The sequence below is a fragment of the Dasypus novemcinctus genome, chromosome 11, assembly GCF_030445035.2.
Source record: "Dasypus novemcinctus isolate mDasNov1 chromosome 11, mDasNov1.1.hap2, whole genome shotgun sequence".
Classification (NCBI taxonomy): domain Eukaryota; kingdom Metazoa; phylum Chordata; class Mammalia; order Cingulata; family Dasypodidae; genus Dasypus; species Dasypus novemcinctus.
In genome coordinates, this window is record NC_080683.1 from 63,456,459 (window position 1) to 63,480,386 (window position 23,928).

General features: G+C 39.1%; 1 protein-coding gene across 2 annotated transcripts in view; it reads right to left on the minus strand.

Moving 5' to 3' along the window:
• The window catches only part of MDN1 (midasin AAA ATPase 1), a 170,754-nt gene that overhangs the window by 81,987 nt on the left and 64,839 nt on the right, over positions 1-23,928 (minus strand). For both annotated transcript variants that reach the window (XM_058307147.2, XM_058307146.2), the window contains exons 20-35: positions 23,652-23,765; positions 21,019-21,166; positions 20,633-20,743; positions 18,183-18,334; positions 17,518-17,696; positions 16,293-16,501; positions 15,961-16,107; positions 14,993-15,134; positions 13,348-13,482; positions 13,126-13,264; positions 12,514-12,652; positions 12,046-12,176; positions 9,440-9,584; positions 7,279-7,408; positions 1,929-2,147; positions 1,131-1,328 (exon numbers count right to left, since the gene is read on the minus strand). In XM_058307147.2, coding sequence (XP_058163130.1) covers positions 1,131-1,328; positions 1,929-2,147; positions 7,279-7,408; positions 9,440-9,584; positions 12,046-12,176; positions 12,514-12,652; positions 13,126-13,264; positions 13,348-13,482; positions 14,993-15,134; positions 15,961-16,107; positions 16,293-16,501; positions 17,518-17,696; positions 18,183-18,334; positions 20,633-20,743; positions 21,019-21,166; positions 23,652-23,765 — 2,438 coding nt within the window. The remainder of the gene's footprint in view (positions 1-1,130; positions 1,329-1,928; positions 2,148-7,278; positions 7,409-9,439; positions 9,585-12,045; positions 12,177-12,513; positions 12,653-13,125; positions 13,265-13,347; positions 13,483-14,992; positions 15,135-15,960; positions 16,108-16,292; positions 16,502-17,517; positions 17,697-18,182; positions 18,335-20,632; positions 20,744-21,018; positions 21,167-23,651; positions 23,766-23,928) is intronic.

Here is a 23,928-nt window from a genome sequence, read left to right on the forward strand (position 1 = left end):
ATCAAGTGTAACTTAGGTAAAGGGATCACACTGTTCCATATAAACAATTATATGCCACCAAGACAATCCAGGATATGTCCTAAATCCATAAAATAGTTGAAATGCAGTAACAGTCTTACAGGGCCTAACATTTATGCCACTATTTCTCTGGGAAGATGCTTTTGTATACCAGTCTGGAGGGAGTGGGGGGAACCATCTATCACCTTGGCCGCAGAAGCAGAAGCAAGGACCATCCCAGGCCCAGACCACTGGCAAATCCAGTTCCTACAAGGGGACACTGAATATTATCATGGTGGCTTAGGAACAGAATCTACGGGTTAGACTATGTGGGTTTCATCAGGATGTGGAAAGAGCTACAGAGGAGAGACAGAGCACTGAGGAGAAGGAAGGGGGCAAGGTTCCATTAAATCAGGAGCCTTGAATGCAGTGACTACCACTGTGTTTCTGTCTATTTCAAGCATTGAACAATTATTAATGTAGGAAAGAAGGAAGAGACAGAACATCTGAAAAATTAGACTGCCTTAGAAGATAACAAATCCAACAGCGTCTTTTAAGACTTGGTAGAGGTAAAAGCTAGGTAGAATGAGAGCAGAAATTTGAACTCAAAGACCATTTAACCATCCTTCTACCCATTCGTTTAATCATTTTCTGAGGATCTTTTGACGCTGGGCTACATGTCAGATGCCAGGAACAGGAAGATGAATGACATGATACCTGCCATCAAAAGTTCACAAGACCTGTTTTTGGAAAAGGTGATAAGGTTCTATATTTAAGAAATATTAGCAGTTACAAAGGCCTTTGTAAGCAAATTATGAGTCTACTGAGAAATATTACTGCTATAGGAAAGTTCTTGTTTTGAGCACCAAAAAGTCAATGAACAAATGCATTTATACAAAACAATCTATTAATAGGTTAAAGACTATTTTCTCATATTTTCACATGCCAGTTACATGTTTTGAACAATTCATATAATCATGATGATAGTAAGTTAGATTCTAACTTAGTTAACTAGTTCAAAAATAATCACTGAGAATGACAAACTAAAACTAAAAGTAGTAATAGCAGTCAGGTATTTTTATAAAGATCTACAAGGAGGAGAGAATCTTCATTTATTTTAAAGTCAATCTTACCTCTTGCTATAAAAAATGGATGAATTCCCCAAAGGTTATCTACCCCAGTAAATTCTTTGGCCTTGAGTCTATCATAAATCTTCAATTCATTTTTCTGACATTCTGTAAATCGGACTATCTTGGAAAGTTTCTTGATTAGGAATTTCAAACATTCTTTGCGAGCCAAGAGGGCTGTACCAAACCCAGAGGAAGTTAACCCTGAAAGACAGAGCATCAGTCCATCAATGAAGAACACAACACCACACTTCACAACCAATCAGCAGAAGCTCCAGCCCAGGCTCCCAGGGAAATGAGGTCCAAGCAGAATTACAGCCTGACTCCCTACAATTTACAGATCATCAGTTCAACAACAGTCATAGTAAAGTATTCCAGCCACTCAAAGATGTGGAGACACAGTAACTAATGGGGTGCTATCAATCATTTTGGTCTATAGTTCTAATCTTCATAGCTAGAAAAAACACAGTACTTACATTACAAATTTTATGAAATTATAGTAACCTTAAAGGGAAAAAAAAAAACCACCTAATGGATTCAGGCCCATTAACTACATATGACCAGGATATATTCAAAAGTCTACTTTCTACTTATATCACTGCTTCATATCTATGAAGTGTCCAGTCTATACACTATGAGAAGTTCTAGAATAATTTCTTTTATATCAACCACCTCTCAGGAAGAAATAAAAAGAAAAGGAACCTTAGAAATGCTAGAGGATCCAGATCAGAGAACTTATGCTTATACCTCTTCCTCATCCCCTCCATCCCATCCCTTGTTCCCAACAGCTAACAGACAACATACCTGAACCTATTCCATCTATGTATACAAGGCATGCGGCGTGGACAAAAGACGTCACGGTAGAGATGGTCTCTGGCCTTTTCAAAGCAGCTTCCTCACCCATTGTGTTCATGAAGTTAACCCAGGACAGGATATCTCTGATACTGACCACACACCTTCGGCCAAACTCCTGGTGGGTCAGCCAGTTAATGAAATCCAGCATCACCTCAGCTACATCAGTCCCTAAGACCCAAGAAAGCAAACTATGTGCCATAAACAGGAGACCCCAAAATGGGCTCCTTACCAGGGCCCACAAATGGCCTAGAAGGGGTCTATGCCACTTGAGATTACATATAAAATTTTGTAAATGTACAATCATGCATTTTTCTGAGAAGAGGGCCATAGCTTTTACTGCATCCCAAGGGGTGCATCCCAACCCCTGCAAGAAAATATTAATAATAATAGCTTAACCATTACAGTCTAAAAAGCTGCCTTGAACATTGCTGAAAGAAATAAAATCAGACACAATTTTGAAGTTAAGGCACAATAATTTCAGAAAATATATATTATTAAATTTCATTATATTTTAAACTGATCCACTGGAACGAGGAATGTTACTTTTTCAGCAGAATTTACTTGTGGTTTTACATTTTTTTTTTTTCCATCAGTCAACATTCAGCAAATGAGGAGGTTCAAAAATTTCATTTTATGGTTAAAACTGAATGACTATTTTAATTATAACCACCACAAATTCTAAAACATTTATCTGGAAACAAAAAAAATACTTTAGTATATACAAGTTTAAAGCAATGCCAATTAAATTCAGTAGAGCCCTTTCAAAACTTCTAAAATCAACAGAAAACATTTATCAAGAAGGTATGAATACCAAAGAATATTTCTGAAAGAAGTAAAAGATAATAGGGTAGCAGATATAGCTAAAGTGGTTGAGCAACTGCTTTCCATGCACAAGGTCCCAAATTTGATCCCCAGTACCTCCTAAAAAAAAAAAAAGGATAATGAGGAATCACCACTGCTGCAAAATAGACTATATAGCAACAGTCTTCAAAAACAATACCATGGGTTGGTTAGAAGAAAAATAAATCAACTGAATACTAATTACAGGGGGAAAAAAAATCAAACATTTAAAAAGTTTAACATGACAAATCAAAGGCTTCCAACAATGAGGAAAGAAATTAAAAACTGTATCAAAAACTAGATATCAAATATGAGCCACATTTCAGAATGGAAAAAAACAGGTGTATCAAGGATTTAATAAAAATGGGAAACTATTCCTTTAATAGAGGGGAATTAAAACATGACTACTAAAGAAAAAAGGATCATCCAAGATAAAGCAGATGGGCTTATATTTGTATTTTTAAAAAATATATCAAAAAGTAACAATATGGAATAAAACATGTAGTAAATGTAATAAAGACTACTTCCCAAAAATACATGATGGATACTAATATGTAAAAGGGTTAATAAATTTTTGAAAAACCACAGACTATTCCATGTCATCAGTAATTAAAAAAAGGGAGATCATAAGATTAGCCATAAAATTAACAAAGATAAAATAATGGATTGTCTTAAAAAGTGATAATTCCATTTGGAAAGACTATGAGAAACAGGCATGTTTACTAAGGTGTCGATAGGATTGTGAAAGAGGCCAATACATAAGTGAAAAGAATTCTGGCCTTAACCAAAGGAAGCTATGAGGTTCTTTATTTCCACTTTGGGAATGTAACTCAAGGAAATAAATCTAAACACCATGTCATTTTAATGAAAGTAGAATGCTGAGGCATACTATTCATAAGAGTTCAAGATGGAAAAAAATAGCCTATAAGCCCTTCACAGGAAAATATTTTTTTAAAATACCTCAATTTCATCGAACCTTTAATATTCAGTATAAATTATAAATCTATGCATGGTAATACTATTTTCTATGGAGATCTGTGAACCCAAAATACTTGAGAAATAAGTAGAGCCCACAGTGGATGTAAGTTAATACACAAAATATATCTATGAACTCTGAAAAGGATTAGAATTCACTTTAGAATGGCACAGTTGAAATATTAAGATGACTAGATATCAATTCGTTAAAACTTTGATGTCCCTAAAGAAAATTCGAACAATAAAAATGCTGTGTCTAGCTTCCTATTTTGTATTTCAGTTTTTTATGCTGTGCTTTCCTGATCCATTTCCCAGATGGAAAATAGATGGAAATTATTAAGCCTCCTCAGGGTCTCTAATGCCTTCCCCAGGGAAGTCTGCTGCTATGTAGCCTAGAAAGCCTGGAGTAAACAGTAAAGCTCCCTAAGGACAAGGGGTGGAATCCCAGGGGCCCCAGTGCTTACTTTCCAATGGGAGAATTATTCATTTCAATTAAGCACAGAAGCACACTGGTAATGGAGCAAATGTGGCAGTTGTAACAATATAGCTGCATCCTCTGCCTTTCTTATCATAAATCATGTAACTCCACAAAGGGGATCCAAATATTACCTCCTGAAGGGATGTGGCCCTAAAAGGAAACCATGTCGGCTTGACAATTTTCTTCTTCTTCTCTTCCCTCTTTTACTTGAATTCTCACTATAAATGTGCCATTGCAACTGGCTAATCTGTGGTTCTGAGTGTGACTGTGGACCAGCATCCCTGGCATCACCAGGGAACTTGTTAGAAAGGCGAATGCTCATGCTCCACTCCAGGTCTATTGAACCAGAAACTCTGGATGTGGAGTCCAATACGCTATATTTCAACAAATCCTCCAAAGCAATTTGAAAACCCCAGGCCTAGTCAATTCTTGTGCCACTGTGTGATTGTTCCAATGAGGCATGGGAATCTCCAAGGTCAGACCCAGCATTTCAGGCAGCACTATGTATACCTGCAAATGGGGTGATTCAGTGTCAGCCCTTTTAAAAGGAAAGTCTTGAGGTTTTGCACAAAATACTTTGCAAAGAACCATTTTTAAAAGTCCACAGGCAACACCGATTTCTCTGTAGCTGCTTTCCACAGTTATCCTACTTAATTTTGAAGGTGCACTTCAGGGTACCTCTAAAAAATTGAACATTTCCGTGAATTCTAGTCCCAAGTAAACAGAAACCTTTTTACATTCTTTATAAAACAGATAAAAGGACTCAAAAAAATTAAGTATTAAGGATTGGAGGCAGCGGACTTGGCCCAGTGGTTAGGGCGTCCATCTACCATATGGGAGGTCCACGGTTCAAACCCCGGGCCTCCTTGCCCCATGTGGAGCTGGCCCATGCGCAGTGCTGATGTGCGCAAGGAGTACCTGCCACACAGGGGTGTCCCCTGCGTAGGGGAGCTCCATGCGCAAGGAGTGCGCCCCGTAAGGAGAGCCGCCCAGCGCAAAAGAAAGTGCATCCTGTCCAGGAATGGTGCCACACACACGGAGAGCTGACACAACAAGATGACGCAACGAAAAGAAACAGATTCCCGTGCCACTGACAACAACAGAAGCGGACAAAGGAGACAGAGCAAATAGACACAGAGAACAGAAAACCGGGGTGGGGGGTAAGGGGAGAGAAATAAATAAATAAATAAATCTTAAAAAAAAAAAAGATTGGAATTGGATCTGAATTCTAAGTTTAGCACTCAAAGTCTAGAAAAAAAATATATCAACGCAATCTGACTCAATTTTTTAAAATACCATATATATAGGGAAATGGACTTGGCCCAGTGGTTAGGGCGTCCATCTACCACATGGGAGGTCCGCGGTTCAAACCCCGGGCCTCCTTGACCCATGTGGGGCTGGCCCAGGCGCAGTGCTGATGCGCACAAGGAGTGCCCTGCCACGTAGGGGTGTCCCCCGCATAGGGGAGCCCCACGCGCAAGGAGTGCACCCGTAAGGAGAGCCGCCCAGCATGAAAGAAAGTGCAGCCTGCCCAGGAATGGCGCTGCCCACACTTCCCTTGCCGCTGAGGACAACAGAAGCGGACAAAGAAACAAGACGCAGCAAACAAATAGACACAGAGAACAGACAACCGGGGGAGGGGTAGGAATTAAATAAATCTTAAAAAAAAAAAAACCATATATATGATTTTATAAATATATATATATTAAATATATATATTTATTTTAAATTTATTTATTTATTTCTTCCTCCACCCTGTTGTCTGCGCCCACTGTCTGCTCTCTATGTCCATTTGTTGTGTGCCCTCTATGTCCACTCATCTTCTCTTTAGGAGGCACCAGGGACTGAACCCAGGACCTCCCATATGGGAGAGAGGTATGCTCAATTGCTTGAGCCACCTCCACTCCCTGCTTTGTTGTGTCTCTCATTGTGTTTCCTCTTTAGGTCTCCTTGTTGTGCCATCTAATTGCATTGGCTCACTGCGCCAGCCCATCACAACAGCCTGCTGGGTCAGCTCGCTGTCTTCTCTAGGAGGCACCGGAAAACAAACCCAGGATCTCCCATGTGGTAGGGGGGCACCCAAATGCTTGAGCCACATCTGCTTCCCTAATAAATGTTTTGACTCTTACTAGATATTTTAAGAATTGTTAAATCTAGGTTATAGGCATATGGGAGTTTTTAAATACCATTCTTTCCATTTTCCTTACGTTGGAGGCTTTTCAGAATATAAAGGAAAATTAAAAAGAAAAGAAAAATTAGATGACAACTGAAGAAATGCAGTTTAAAAATTCTATAAAGATCTTCTCAAGGTGTTGATAACTAAAATGTCAACCAAATTTTCCAACTTCAGCCAATAAATATATCTTATATAAAGACAGCCAAAAGATGAAATAGTGAGAAGGAAGCTAGAACTTAATTAACCTGGTAAAGAAGTCAATGTGGGGAAACGGACTTTGGCCCAGTGGTTAGGGCGTCCGTCTACCATATGGGAGGTCCGCAGTTCAAACCCCGGGCCTCCTTGACCCGTGTGGAGCTGGCCATGCGCAGTGCTGATGCGCGCAAGGAGTGCCCTGCCACGCAAGGGTGTCCCCCGCGTGAGAGCCCCACGCGCAAGGAGTGCACCCCGTAAGGAGAGCCGCCCAGCATGAAAAGAAAGAGCAGCCTGCCCAGGAATGGCACCGCCCACACTTCCCGTGCCGCTGACGACAACAGAAGCGGACAAAGAAACAAGACGCAGCAAATAGACACCAAGAACAGACAACCAGGGGAGGGGGGGGGAAATTAAATAAAATAATAAATCTTTAAAAAAAAAAGAAGTCAAGAAGGGACACTTTATTAGAAAGCAACAGGTTAGTACCATATTATCCTTGACTCTATTTTGGTCCTATTTCTTTACCTTCCTTCTCCTGCTAACAAACCATCTCTATATATCCTGCTAATGTCCTATATCACATTCCTTAATCCCAAAGTACCCCTCCACCAGTACCACCTCCTGGAAATGTGTACCTTTACGACCCACTCTGCTCAGAGACAATCCAGGACGAAGATTGCGATTGATGATCTCAATTAAATCTTCACGGCTTGTGCTTTGAGGGCACCATATTTCAGTAAACCGATTTCTTAAGGCAGGAGAAAGCTACAAGGAACAGAAATGCCAATATGAATTTAAAACCTATGCGGAGATCTAGAAAATAAGCCCTTTGAAAGAACATTAGCTATGAGTCTGGCAAGTACTAGATACATCTTTTATTACCTCTGATACTAGAAACCACTTACTGGAGACCTACTCTGTCATACCTCATCTCATTAATCCCCAGCACCCCTTCAAATCAGTATTATCATCACTCGTACAGAGCTCCAAGGTCCTATAAAAGCAGGATTCCGGTCCCTGAGGGTGACTTCCAAGTCTGAACTCTTTCCTCAGACACAGGTTCCTCCTTTACTTTATCACTGGTAGCACATAAACAATGTTTCAGAGGAAATAAACAGCTATCTTCCCACTGGGAACTGCCTCCTGAAGTAAAGGAAAAACTCCTTTCATGTGGCTGAGCAGGAATGAGATTATAAGGGTGTCAAAGTTTTAGCTATTGTACAACAAAGCATCATCTAGCCCCCCAGATTCCTCTTACCCCACGCTGATTTTTCAAATGCTTACTATGACATAGGCATAAAATTATTAAGCCAGCACTGCTTTCCTGCTTACTTCACTATAAACTCCACAAAAGGACCGGGCATAGGCACAGGGCCTGAACTCAGGAGAGCTCAATAAAGACCCAACAAATACGGAAGCGGTCCTCATCATCATCCGTAACAAGCAGCAACGCTGGTGCTCAGGATCTGCCTCACACTGCTTGGAAAGCATGTAAAATCAAGCAGTAGCTTCTCCTTAGGTAAAGGCTGGCAACCACATATTAAATTACACATAAGCTAACCTGACAGGCAAGTTAACATATACCATCTTGAAATCAGTTCTATGCAATGAACCTGTCAATGAGCCAGTTTTTATTTTGAGGTTGAAACTGTGATAAATTTTACTCTTTTTCTTCACAGCATTTCTTGGCTCATAGTGATAATTTCTCTTCATACACTACTGACAAAAATTAGGCCCTAAATATCACATTAACTTTTTTTTTTTAAGATTTTTTTATTTATCCCCTCCCCCGCCACTTGCTCGCTGTCTACTCTCTGTGTCCATTCACTGCGCATTCTTCTGTGTCTGCTTGTCTCCCTTTGTTGCATCATCTTGCTGCGCCAGCTCTCCACGCTCTGCCGGCACGGGGCCAGCTTGCCTTCACAAGGAGGCCCTAGGACGCGAACCCAGGGCCTCCCATACGGTAGACGGGAGCCCAGCTGATTGAGCCACAGCTGCTTCCCTATCACATTCACTTTTCAGGCAGCCACCAACTTAAGTTATCAAGAATCTGATTTGTCTTCATTCAAGATCAACCCCTGTTTTCTTCACATCATCCCTGACCTTTAACCTCACTATTCTTTACCTAACTTAGGCCAGGACCCTACATATAATGCTGTCTTTTCCTCCAAGAGGCTTTGCGAGCCTGAAAGCCACAAGGCTGTTGGTTCCTGACTGCATCCAAATGGGACCCCCTGAAAAAAAGTTAGCATCTTCTGCCCTTTACCAATGGTCTGGCACAACCTCTAAGGGACAGAAAATGTTCCAACTGCAAAACCTTGTCCTTCTATCTCACTGGCTGCAGCTCCTCCTGGAAGGTTCCTGGCTATTTCTTATTTATGCTGTTTTGTCACTTTAAAAACACTCATAAAGTCAGACTAATACGTCAGAGAATAGACTCTAGAAGTGGCACTTGTGTTCAAACTTCAGTTCCAAATTTTCTGTAAAACTAATTTTTTTTCACAGGTTCTTGTGAGCATTTGGTAGGGTAATACATATGAAGGGATTGAAATATTGAAAGAAATTTCATTCACATACAGAGAGATGTCAAATAAGGAAATGTTTACCTGTCAGAATTATTTTTTAAACACAATAGTGATTCTAAAATCACCATTTTAGAATATTGATTCTGGATTTTTACCCTTTACCCAGTTTTTACCCAACATAAAATTTCAAATCAATTTTTACACACAGTATTTAAGTTAGCCAAGGTTAAAAAAAAAAAAAAAAAGCAAGCTTTAGGAAACAGAGTTTTACCTCCTTTTTTCCAAAGTCACCACCAGGGTTCATGGTTGCTAAGATACGGAATTTTTTCCCAGCAGTCAACAGCTCTACCTCATTATCCTTGTCCTCTAGGCTGCCTTTTTCAGCTAATACCAGAGACTTTTCCACTTCAAGGACACTAAAAATCAGAAAAAATGAAGAGACTAAGATTAGCAACAGCTTATATATATTCTTGCCATTTGGCAGGCTTCAATGTTCTTTAAAAGAAAAACAAAGTTATCTCTTTTGAGCTTTCACTTTAGTTAATAGTTTCCTACCACAAATTTAAAAAATGACTTACTATCCCAATTCCTCTGTATTAGAATAATATTTCTAATCAAATGAAAAAGAACACCTTTTTCCACCTGCGCCCTATTAAGACATTTGTCTTGAAAATGGGTGTCTTGCAAGTGAATGTCTGAAATATCATTAGTCCTAATAGCGAAAAAGTAGAAAACCACCCAAATATCTATCACTGATAAATGAATCAACATTATGTGGTATATCTACACAATGGAAAACTATTAGGATTAACAAGGAACAAAATACTGATACATGCATGCTATAATATGGGTGACTCTCAAAAACATAAAAAAATAAAAAGTGAAGGAAACCAGATGCAAAAGACTACTTATATGAGATATCCAGAAAAGTCAAATTAACCAAGAGTATATTAGTGGTTGCCTGGGGCAGGCGGTGGGATCAAGGATTAACTATAAATAGGCAGAAGAATCTGGTGGCTGGTGCCTCACCAGTGACTCCACTACGTTGAAGTTTATGCTCCCTTGTATGAGAGACTCGGACTCAGATATGACTTCTCTACACGTCACTTCTGTCTCCTTTATTTGAATCTATAGTTGGTGCTGGAGTTGGTAGGTATACATCCAAGAAACTTGACTCTATGGGCATTCTAAGCGCCAGCTGGTCCTCGAGCCTCAGCGGAGCTGCAATATCTACTCTCCAGTTCATTGGACTCACCCAAGCACAACTAACAAGGAGGTAAGGATGGATAACCACCATACCAAGAACCAGAGAGTCTACAACTGCAAGCAGGAGACGCCCATCCATCAGTTGTATAGGAATGCATCCCCCTGCTCAATTGGAGGTGGAGTGTGCATCACCATCCCAGAATCCTCAGAACTGAGGAACATTTTATAGAGTGGACTTATTGGTATTCTACTGTAAAGTTATTGTGATACTAGCAATGGAGGAAATTATATCATTGATTTGGAGACAGTGGCCACTGGAGGTGCTGAAGAAAGAGAGAAGGACAAAGAGGTGTACTACAGGGGCAAATTCAGGACTCAGAATTGTCCTGACACTGCAATAGCAGATACAGGTCATTATATATGCAGCCATAACCTACAGAATTGAGTGGGAGAAAATATAAACTACAATGTAAACTATAATCCATGATTGGTAGCAATGTTCTTAAAAATGTGTTCATCAATAGCAATGAACATACCACACTAAAGAAAGAAGCTATTAATGTGGGGAAGAGTGGGAGGCGTGAGGAGTAGGGCATATGAGAAGCCCTTTTATTTTTTTATGCAACATTTTATGTAATCTAAGTATCTTTTAAAAATAAACAAATATACTTAAAAAAATAAATAGGCAGATGAAGAAACAAACAAGTGTAAGTAGGCTTGAAGGATTCTGGGATAATGGAAATGTTCATACACTGGATAACAGTGATTGCAAACTCAGTAAATTTACTCAGTCAATTATACATTTTAAATGGGTAGGTTTTATGATATATAAATTATACCTCATTAAAGTTGTTAATATAAAAAGAGAGAAAAATGAGTGTTGCCATATCAAAATTTATACTGGTCTATGGTCTTGAGATGCCATGTAGCCATAAGATCCAGGATTCTTTTTTTTTTGTTTAAGATTTATTTTATTTATTTCTCTCCTCTTCTCTGCACCCCCCACCACCCTGTTGTCTGCTCTCGTGTCCATTCACTGTATGTTCTTCCTTGTCTGCTTCCATTCTCAGCGGCACCAGGAATCTGTCTCTTTTTTGTTGTGTTATCTTGCTGCTTGTCAGCTCTCTGTGTGTAGCGTCACTCTTGGGCAGGCTGCATTTTTTGTGCAGGGCACCTCTCCTTGTGCCTGGGGCTCCCCTACACAGGGGACACCCCTGCGTGGCACGGCACTCCTTGCATGCAGCAGCACTGTACATGTACCAGCTCACCACACGGGCCAGGAGGCCCTGGGTTTGAACCCTGGACCTCCCATATGGTAGGTGGTCACTCTATCAGTTGAGCTGCATCAGCTTCCCAAGATCCAGGATTCTAATTCTAGTTCTAATTGCAAAAACTGAAGACAGTGGGCACAAACCATAAAAAGGATTTTAATTTAGGCTCATTGGTTTTAACCCTGCCACTCCACAGTCCCATCTCTCTGATTACTGCTACCAAAAAGAAAAAACAAGTAGGTCTCTTAAAGAGTGCTGAAACAAAAAAAGTCATTATTCATCCTCATTTTTAAACATTTTCTATGCACCTAATAAGGGGCATTACTGTGCACAAGAATTAATATCTCTAAAAACCAGGCTGTAAACATATCAAGCACAGGCAGCACTCCCACACGTGTACCTGTTGAGTCGTTCCAGGACAGAATCATCAGCCAGTGAGATCTCATCCAAGAGGAAAAAGCCATCCTCCTTCATGGCCAGAACAAGAGGCCCATCATGCCACTCAAAGAGCCTTGATGTGTCAATTTCCTCCTACAATTTGAAAAAGAATGGGTGGGAAGGGGATCAAAGGGCCAATAAATCCAAGGACAAGGCACAGACAGCTAGCTGGTATCAGCTAAAGTGAAGTAAACATTGCACAGGAGGGAAGTGTCTGAGAACAGGAGAAAGAACCTGTAGGCCAGAATGCCCTTGTAGACCAGCAGAAATCTAAAGAAAAGATATTCATTGACAATCTAGCTGGAACCAGAAATCTAGACCCCCCACACACACATCCTTCCAGGAACAAAATCCCGCATTTGATTCATGCACACAAGCAAATGTAGTTCTTTCAATGAAAGACCACATCACCATCTGCTACATGACAAACCTTCTCCTTTGGCTTCTGTCTCACAGGCCGCAGCCCTCCCAGGAAGTCTGATGTCTCCATATGTAAGTGGCAATTAACTGAGTATAACTTCTGATTTGCCAATGCTGCAAACACCTGACAGATTGTCGTTTTCCCACACCTGTTATAGAGATATACCAGTTTAATAAGGAGCATGCCCTCCAAATAAACACCAACAAATATACAAGTCAGAAAAAAAAAAGCGGCTCTGGTGAAGGCTTCTCTACACAACAGACAATTCTGGCCAACCCGGGTCCTTCCCCCATGCCCCCATGTCCTTTAACCAGATGGCATGCACTGCACTAATTCCATCCTTTCCTGCTCTACCAACATGCACTAAGGAGTAGGAAAGGAACCTAATCCTTATGGACTTTCATGAGACCCTACCTTATCTGTTCTCCACACCTATAGAATGATTCTCACTGTTAATTAAGAAAAAGCACCACAAAGATGATGACGTAAGAAATCAGATAGAATGAAGGGAGCAAGGAAAGAAAAGAAATCATAAGTAATGCCTCCCTGATGAGTACTTCAGAAACAAGGCACATAATCCTATGGGACTGAAGCCTTATAACTTATTGTCACAGAACTTACCCAGTGTCTCCAACCAGCAGCACTGGTTCACCAAATTCCAACGCCCTTCCCACCAGCACCGCCAGTCTCCGCATTCCCTCAGTCCACACGACATGGCTGAATTTGGATTCCAATATAGATATCTCAGCAGATAATTTATCTAGCCAAAGCAAAATAAATATTGAGGGTTTTAATATCAGTACAACACAAATCACTTCCCATTGGGGTTTTTGGCATACTCACCCAGCAATTTTTGGACATTTTCTTTGGAGAAAAGAAATTGAGGACACAATCTTTTCTTGAAATGTTTTTCAAGGACTTCCTGAATCACATCAGCCTCTTCCTGCTTCCTGACTCGTCCAGCCAGAAGCATAAAACCTTAAAAAAAAATCAGAAGTATATTAAAACTAACCGTGCCTCCCCTGTGCCCCAACAGTATTACATCCAGGTATAACAAACATAAATGAATGTATGTGTGCACCAAAAGACAGATACAAGAATGTTCAGAGGAGCTTTATTCATAACAGATAAAAACGAAATAATCCAAATATCCCTCAACAAAAAGAAAGATACCTAAAAATCAGAATAGTAGTTACCTTTAGGGGAAGTAACACTTGCAAGAGACATGAAGGAACTGTCTAAGGTGCTGGAAATATGCTAAATTTTGGTATACGTGGTACCACGCAATTGGGTATGTATATAGGAATTACGCAAATTACGCAAATGGGTATGTATATAGGAAAAAACGCATTGAGCTGTACATTAAATATTAGCATACTTCAACCATTGTACTGTATGTTAAATCAGTACAATTAGGGAAGCGGATTTGGCTCAACTGATAAGAGCGTCTGCCTACCATATGGGAGATCCAGGGTTCAAACCCAGGGCTTCCTGACCCATGTGGTGAGCTGGCCCACGTGCAGTGCTAACACGCAAAAGGAGTGCCGTGCCACACAGGGGTGTCCTCCGCGCAGGGGAGCCCCACGCGCAAGGAGTGCACCCCATAAGGAGAGCTGCCCCACGTGAAAAAAGTGCAGCATGCCCAGGAGTGGCGCTGCACACACAGAGAGCTGACGAACCAAGATGACACAACAAAAAGAAACAGATTCCTGGTGCCACTAACAAGAATACAAGTGGACACAGAAGAATACACAGCAAATGGATACAGAGAGCAGACAATGGGGAGGGAAGAGAAGAGAAATAATAAAAAATAAATCTTCAAAAAAAAGCTTTTAAAATTGTGTTCCTCCCTTTATATGCCTTAACAGTGAATACAAGAAAATAAAACTCTCACAGGGCTTGTTTTATTTACTTATTTTTAACTCTCCTTACTTACTAATTACCCCATTAATGACCCTGCAGCACTTTTCCTATCAGAAGACTCTGAAATGCATTCTTTCTACCACTGAGGGGAACATATAAATTCTTCCTGTGCATTAAACCAAAATTTCCAAACCTGAGTCTCAGACAACAAAACTGACATCTCTTGTAACTATGCTAAGATCTGACAGACCTATCCATTTTCAGAATGCATCTAAAGCACAAGCAGGAGAATAAACCACATTGATGCACTGCAGAAAAATGGCCCACAAATCTACCAGCTATCAGCTTCCTGAACTCCCAAAGGGGTTGTTCCATAGCCTGACTCCCACATGTGGCCACCTCAGGTGAAGAGTGCTAACTCAAGCAAAATCAGGACCATTAGCTACCAGTACTCATTAGTGCAGAGGCCTGCAGAAACAGGACCATTTACAATAGTAGTTGGGATGTCAGAGAGAAAGGCTCTATCTTTGGAATGCCTAGTAAACTGTATATAACAACCACAATTGGGGCAAGATTTGTTTTGACAAAAAATTTGATATTTGACATAACTGGATTAAAAACATACCATCATTGGCCAAATGCTGTAGCCAGTCATACTCCCTCTCAGTCTGCTCAGCCAATCTGTACCTTTCAGCCCATCGGAACAGATCACGAAGCGTGATGAAGCCCTGCTTTCCGGCAAATACAGAAGAACTTCTGCGGTAGGACTAATAAATATCAAAATAAATGGAAAAGGGTATTAGTTGTACTAAATGGCAAGCATGTAGCTCAATTTGCGAAAAGGTCCTGATAAACTTAAGCACCCATTAAAATGACTTAATTCCTCTGATTAAGATCAATTTAAAAACAAGAAATGTAAATGGGCTATAATCACTTGGGAAAAAAATGTCAAACTCATGTGTAAGTAAGCAATGCAAATGAACATGGAATTCCACATCTCCAACATCATATAGAAAAAAAACAATACAAATAAATGGTGGCAAAGACAGGGGAAAATCAGTCCCATAATATAGGACCCTAATGGTAAAACTGCCAATTATTAATAACTTTCTGGAAAGTAATTTGACAGGGTATACTTTCTGATGAAGACCACTTTTAACCACCTAAAATAAAATTAATGGGATATTTAAAAATAAAACAAAAACAAAAAACCCTGCAGCTTTGCAATTAACAAAGGAGCACCACATGGAAACCATCTCTTCAATTCTGTTCATTTTAAAGACTGCATCCATTTAAAAACAATGCGGTCTGCCACAACTCAATTCTAACCTAACAAAAATGCTATATTATTATCCATAAATAGGGAACTGTCATGAACATAAGAAAGCTTTTAAGATATTAGGTTGTTAATTTATAAAACAAAGAAAGATGGACATTAGTGTTTCCACTTTAAAAACAATATACTTACTCTACAAAAAATAAATGCATGGATTCCAGTTTCTACCAAAAGCTGTCAAATTTTGATCACCAAATCTAATAGACACAAACCACTTGAAGCTAAGTGAAGAAAATTAAGATGAAAAGATGAAATACCTGAAGATCCAGCATGACTTTAACCAACTTGTTGCAATAGGAGGGTGGCAAACTGCACCGTTTGTGCAAGATTGTTTCCAACTCAGAGCTAGGCAATTCATCAAAGTGCAATTCCACAAACCGATTCCTGAAAGCTCTTGAAAGCACCTAAGAAATGCACGGAAAAGAATATGATAATAAGGGCCTTTTCATTTCTAAACTAGAGCCCCTCCCATTCACCACACAGAGAAAAAAAATCCTACAGAAGAAGTAAAAATGTCTCACTCTTACCAAAAAAACATTTACTAATTGATGCAGTAAGGAATGGAAGTAAGGGAGCAAGTGCTACACACCTTCCTGCCTCCATAAAGTCCTGGGGGGTTTTGGGTAGCAAAAAGCATGAATCGAGGGTGTGCTTTAACGACCTCTTGTGTTTCTGTTATGAGCAATTCACGATTATCATCCAACAGTCTGTTCAGTGCCTCTAACACATCGGTAGGGGCTAAATTTAATTCATCTAAAATAATCCAGTAGCCCTTTCTCATAGCATCAATAAGAACACCTTAGAGGAAATAAACATTGAGGATTAGTGCATAAACAAGTCCAAAGCTTTTTAAAATCTTATATACAAACTATTATGATTATATTTCAAAGGAAATTACACTCTGCAGCTAGTCTTGCCCCATGTATACAATCTGTAACTTCACATATCAATGAAGCACAATTTTCAATTAAAATATTCCTTTTCTTTTCCACTGAAGGACGAGCCAGGGCAGATGAGTACCACATACCCAACTTGTTTGTTTTCCCCTGCAGTCTAATTTCATTTATATCACCATATTCTCATACCTACCCCTAGCATTCCCCTGTCCAACACACACGGTGTTCTTAAATGGATGCAGTCCTTAAATGACACAGCTATTCAACTACACTCTTCAAAAACTTAGGGCCTAGAAAAGACTAGTGGTACCCAAAGAAAGCCAGGCCCTTAAACATCACATAGCTCAGTGGACAAAGGAAACCACCTATTATGGCAGCAGTCCATGTACCTCAATTGGTATTATGGATTGAATCATGTCCCCAACAAAAACACGTTCCAATTCTAACCCCCAGTCCTATGCTTGTGAACTCATTTGTAAACAAATCTTCAAAGATCCAAATTAGTTAAGGTGAGGTCAAGTAGAAACAGGTAAGCCTTAATTCAATATTATTGGAGTCCTTTATAAGTAGAGGAAATTTGGGAAAAGTCAGTAGGAGACAGACTGGCAGAGAGATGGCCATGTGACAGAGGCAGATATTGAGTTATTGGATTGCCAGGAAGCCACCACCAGAATTCTAGAGACTTTGAAGAAAGCATGGCTCTGCTGACACACTGATTTTATACACCTAGCCTCCAAAGCTCTAAATCAATAAATTCCTGTTGCTTAAGTCAACCAGTCTGTGATATTTTGTTACAGCAGTCCCAGCAAACTAAGATAACTGGAACAACTAACAAATATTGCTTGGGGGAAAAGATCTAAAAGGCCCTAAAAGAAAGAACACTTAAGCCCATGAAATGGATAGGCTGTTAAATCCTACCTTCTTTAAACACAAGCTTCCCTGAGGAGTCAGATGTGTAGCAACCAATATACTCCTGAATATCAGTGTGTTCGTGATTGTTAATACGCACACAGTGGTTTCCAGTAGCTGCAGCCAGCCACCGGATCAGGCTTGTTTTACCAACCGATGTCTCTCCCTGAATCAGCACTGGGTAGGTTCTTTAAAAGATCAGCATAAAGCAATTAAAAAAGAAACCATAATTAATTTGAGTAGTGTTGAAGAATCAATTAAATCATCATAAAAGAAGATACACACCTACACATTACTAATGGAATATTTCTTAAGTCCTGAGAAGTTCCAACTTAAAAATACTTCCTCTGAAAAATACTAAGGAAAGCAATACCAATATCTGTCGTACTACTTGTGAGTAACAGTAACAGGAGACAAGTATTCATCAACAAAATACTGAAAAGCAACTTTAAAGATGGACAGTCAAAACAGCCTACATCCATTCTGTCCCCACCTAAGATGCAAACAGAAGCAGTCCTACATTCCAGGAGAAATTCACAATACTGCCTTTAGAAAACAATTACTCAGAAAATGATTAGCAATAGAGCACTCTGAAAGTGAAAGAAGTTAGACTAGAATGTCATCAGTGTGTTTGCTGGTAAAAACTTAGAGCAGGGGAGAAAAGGTCTACACACCTTGCAGAGACCACTCGGACTATATCTCTCAAGTTAAGCTTGACAGAAGATGTAAGAATATATGTCTCATCTATTGTAGGTTCCTTGTCTCCCACTGATATCCAGTACCCTTCGACCTGGATAAGTCGACCTCCTTTTGGTTCTGGAATAGGCTGAAAGACACAAAAAATGATCCACAGTCCCACAACAACTATGGCATTCTTTCAGAGAACAGTGAAAGGTGGGAAAAGTTGTCATCAAGTATGATGCCATTTGCTGGGTACCTCAACATTAAAACCCATGGGCAAAATATGAAAGAAAAAAAATCAGCTGGAGAAATGAGGACAAAATGTTGATATGTATTCATTTTAAATGCGTATTGTAAGTAGGTGAGTTTGGGAAAAAAGCTTGAATCAAAACAATTTTTCAGATATTTTATAATTCAGTTCTTTCTCTCACCTATCAAAATACCCACTGATGAAATATTTTGGCCAAAAACAAGTATTTCATATAAATCATGTTCCACCAAAAGGGGCCACAAATGTTGTAATGAGAGAGCGGGCTTTTGCATTATTATATTTTGAATCCCTAAGAACACACTAAAAATAACAATGACTCTCAGAGAAATAACCCTAGTAAGGATAATAGTGTGGATAATGGGAAAATCTTTCTAAGTTATTGTTAGGCCTAGGGCTCCCATACTGCCCCCCCCACACCCCACGCATTCTTTTTTTTTTAAAGATTTTTTTATTGACTTCTCTCTCCATCCCCCCCTTCCCCAGTTGTCTGCTCTGTGTCCACTCGCTGTGTGTTCTTCTGTGACCATTTCTATCCTTATCAGCGGCACCGGGAATCTGCGTTTCTTTTTGTTGCATCATCTTGCTGCGTCAACTCTCCATGTGTGTGGAGCCATTCTTGGGCAGGCTGCACCTTCTTTTGCGCTGGGCGGCTCTCCTTACAGGTGCACTCCTTGCACGTGGGGCTCCCCTACATGAGGGACACCCCTGCATGGCACGGCACTCCTTGCGCCCATCAGCACTGTGCATGGGCCAGCTGCACACGGGTCAAGGAGGCCCGGGGTTTGAACTGTGGACCTCCCACATGGTAGGCAGACGCCCTATCCATTGGGCCAAATCCGCTCGCTTCCCCGCATTCCAAATTCACAGAAACCAGAGCTCCTGTCCCTGCTCCCTCCCAGCTAGCTCCCTAAACATTCCAGTCTGATAGCAGCAACCCACATCTGAGGGACGTGGAAGGAACTACAGAAGCGATATGAGTTATCACGCCCCGACCTTAAAACTGCAAAGCTAGCATAAACCATCACAAACTAGATCTTTTGTAGTCTAGGCCCAGAATGAGTTATAAATACCCCCGTCTCCCCCTCCTTGGCTGCTGCTGTCCACTCAGACATAGCCCGCCTGCTAAGCTCTTTCATTAAAAGCGGTGCTTGAATGGACCTCTGATTTCTAAGACGCCTCTCTTCCTCAGCTTCCCTCTCAACCTAACAGTTATGGTGAAAGTTATTACAAAATTGCCATCATTTTTATGGATCAAAAATGGTCAGAGAATGGCTAAGGCAATAGCCATGGAAAAGTGCTTTCCTAGAATATTAGGTCACCTGACTTGAAGCTACAATTCTGGGCACTGCTTTTTAGGGCTCCATAGTTGAGCTGAGGAGCCACACAGATCAACCCAAGTGACCATCAACTTATAAATGGATAAAAAAATGCAGTATATACATACAATGGAATATTATTCATCATTAAAAAGGAATGAAGTTATGATACATGTGACAACATGGATGAACCTTGAAGACATGACATTGAATGAAATAAGCCTGGCACAAAAGGACAAATATTTTATGATCTTCCTGATAAGATATAATTAGAATAAGCAAGCTCATAGAGTCAGAATCTAAGATACAGGTAATCAGGGGCAGGTTTAGGGTAGGGAATAGGGAGTTAATGCTTATATTGTACAATTTCTATTTGGGGTGATGGAACGGTTTTGTTCATCAATAGTGGGGTAGTATCACAACACTGTGAACATAATTAACAGCACTGAATTATATATCTGGCCAAAGAGGGTAATTTTGAGCTGTATATATGTTACTGGAATAAAAATTATAGTTAGGGTAGAAGAAAAGCTACAGCAATTCTTAGAAATCTTCCATTTATATTAAAAAATATTAGAATTTTTCTCAATAAAGCTATATACAAAACACACATCAGAATTTGAATATATAGGAAAATAAAATATATATATTCTAATTTACATGGAAAGGACTATTTGCAGGGTTTAAATCTGACAGTGTAGGATTATAAGGAACTTTGACCATCTAAGACAGACATTTTTATACTGTTTAAATTTTTTAACAAATATTACAAAAAAACAAAAGAGCTGAAAATTTAATAATTCAGCTTTCATTTCGAGGTTAAACAAGCAGTCAAAAATAAAAAAAATAAACATACCTGCTTCAGCAGACTTTTGACATTCCCAGATAAAATGTGTTGACAAATGAGCTTCTGAACTACTGGGTGTGATGCCCTGTCAAGCTGTGTTAAGAAACCCAAACAAAAGCCCTAGGAAAAAAATACAAACAAGCAGAACACTAATTACATTTCAGCAGTAACAAGTCAATTTAGTTCAGGAACAAAATTCAACCTCTTAGGTGGTGCTGCTTCCCAGGACAACTTTTAAACATGATGAGATGATAGAAAAGGGAGAGGAGAGTTCTGATATAAGGTCCTGGGAAAATCCAACTATGTGGACTGCACTGGCAAGCCTGGCATGTACATACCCCTTTCCATGGTGAACCCACCCACCAAGCCCCTCTCCAAACAGACTTTACAAAGACCTCATAGAGCGAGCGCTGGATGTTGCTACACGGATTAGAGGCTGCAAATCGCAGGGCCCTGCAGAGAGTCCGAAGGCTGTAGTGAGGTCTATGGCCAGTACCATCCACCAGTTTGGTTCCAGACTCCTTCCGCACAGTTGTGTAGAAGCTACAAAGAGGATGCAATTCAGGCACCTTTATTAACTGGTAAATACTCGTGATTTTGCTGTTCTTTCCACTCCCCTACAGAAGGTCCAAATGCCACTTTTATAGATTAAAAAAAGGCCAAGCTTGCACACAACTTCCTAGCACATATATCAAAACCTCTCAGGGATTCTTTTTTAAATTGACTTTTTACATACTCAGAGGCTATCTTCAAAACAATAAAATGAAATCTATCACCTTGCTTTGAAAAACTTGCAAAGTGCATGGTCCAATTCCTCTAGCAAAAAAGGTGCCAATGGAGGGAGGTGAGAATTTTCTCTCTTAAAGAAAAGACAGTGAGATATGAGAGGCACAGTGTCCAAACCTAGTATTTCAAAGTCACTTCTGCCTTGATGGGGAAATGAAGTCCCTGTGTAATCTATAAAGATAATGGATAAACAGAGAACAGCAGCCATGGTGTTTTGAAAGGTTACAGATGTGCCTATAAGCAATGATTTTAAAAATATTAAAAAGCATAACAATATGACTTATAATAATAATACTTTTATCACTACCATACTTTGAAGTCCAGAAGATAGGAAAATGGAAGAGATTTCAGATTAAAACACAAAGTACCTCAAATTTTAAAAACTCACAAAATTCATGATTAGCTACTATAAAATCAAATGTAACCAGCTGAAATGTAAGTTTCTGCCCAAAGATTTTTAGCTTGCCACTTTGCAAGCTAGCTACATAACCAGTCAAAATGCAAAAAGAATTTATGTTCCAAAAATGGTCCTTTATATATAGAACATGCAATACTTGTACTATGAGCATTTTGGCTCTGGTTTATCTATCCCACTGTTTCACGAATTTTAACTACATATATTTACACTTCCATCCAAACAGTCTTGACTATTAAAAAGTGTTCCAGTTTCAAGGTGTGGCATGGTCAACCATTCCAAACCATTTTGAACATATGACTTTTTAACTAACCTGTTTAAAATGACCCCATTTTAGCCCCTACTCTGCTCTACATGTTATTTTTCTTCACCTATCACAACCTAAAATTGTACAACTCTTAAGTTATCTTCACCACCTGAATTAAAACCCCAAGGAAGAACTAGGATTTTATCTGTCTTATTTACTTATTTTACTTATAATCTATCTCTAGCACCTGAGCACTTAATAAATATTGGTTTACAAAATGAATGAATAAAGTACTAAGAATATGATACATGGGAAAAATACAAGTAATATAATTTATGGATATTGTTAACGGTAAATTTTAATATTTTGCAACAATGTCAATTCTAAGGGACAACAATAGGGGGATGAAAGAGAGTATGGGATTTTTCCTTTTGGAGCAATGAAAATGTTCTAAAACTGAGTGAGGTGATGACAGCACAACTCTGTGATGAAACTGAGAGCCAATAAGTGTACTTTGACAGACTGTACAAAGCATACGACTGTGTAACACCAGGAATCCAGTACTGGAAGACAGATTGTGGTTAACAGGATAAATATGAGAACATTCTCTCATGAACTATAGCAAATATGTAATACTAACAGTGTTAAAAATCAGGTGGTTTGGGAGTAAAAACATCAAATGTAAGATAGAGTTAATAATAATATTTTGAATATGCTCTTTCATATTTTGTAAAAAATGTTTCACAACAATGCAAGGTGTTGGTGGTGGGGAGATAGGAGCCTTATATGATGATATGCATGCTTGTTTTATAAATTTTACTATACATTTATTGTTTGTGTATGTTCGTGAAAGAATTCTATACTTTAATAAAATTTTATTTTAAAAAAATGAGCAAACCAAAAAATATACAGTAAAGCACCAGTATGATCCTAATTTAACCCCTTTACATATATTTCTTTCTAATAGACACAAAGGAAGTCAAGTAAGTGACTTGCCTGGGATGACACAATTAGTTTCTGGCAGAACCAGGGATAGAATTCAGATTGCCTTATACAAAAGATTGTACCCTTTCCATATAGCATATAAAAACCAGAAGGAAAGAAACAAAGTACGAAAACACAACCTCTCCATGCTTTATTCTGGTAAGCTTCTATTAATTCCAAACTTGAGAGAATCAATCATATTTATGTGTTTAAATATATCCTATACAGCAAGTATGCAAACTGCAAATAGAAAAGTAAGACTCTATCAAGACTGACGAAAATATAAGCCATTTATATCACCTCCAAGAACTCAAAACTCTTATCTTTGAATACAGAAGTAATTAGAAGAGCATTATCTAATTGTTTACATCATCTCATGTAATAATTCATAGCTTTCTACGGAGTTTTCTTTGGGGGAAAAAAAGGGAATTCACAAAAGGTTCCAACTTTAAAATAGAAACCCAAAGAATAAGCCTTCCATCAGTCTTCTCTGATTAGAAGGAAAAAAGAAAAGAAGGAAAACATATGTACATAAGCATGAGACATATTTTTTATGTTCCAAAGAAAAATGTATAGACCCACCAAAGAGAACCTACTTTATGATTCCTTGTACTGTGTTCTTGTGCACACTCAATCCTTTCAGATAATCCACTATCAGAATTTGTAAATCTTCTTTACTTTCCAATTCTTCTACATAAAGTTCTGTGAACCTAAAAGGCAATTACTAGATAATAACCACTTTTTAGGAAGTTAGGAAGTTAATACAGCTATTCTGGCATTAGAAAAACATGAAATAGAAGTTATGTAAGTTCATTTTAATAACTTGCAATGTAAACTATTGAAGTTATTTTGACTTGAGATTCACTGATCATA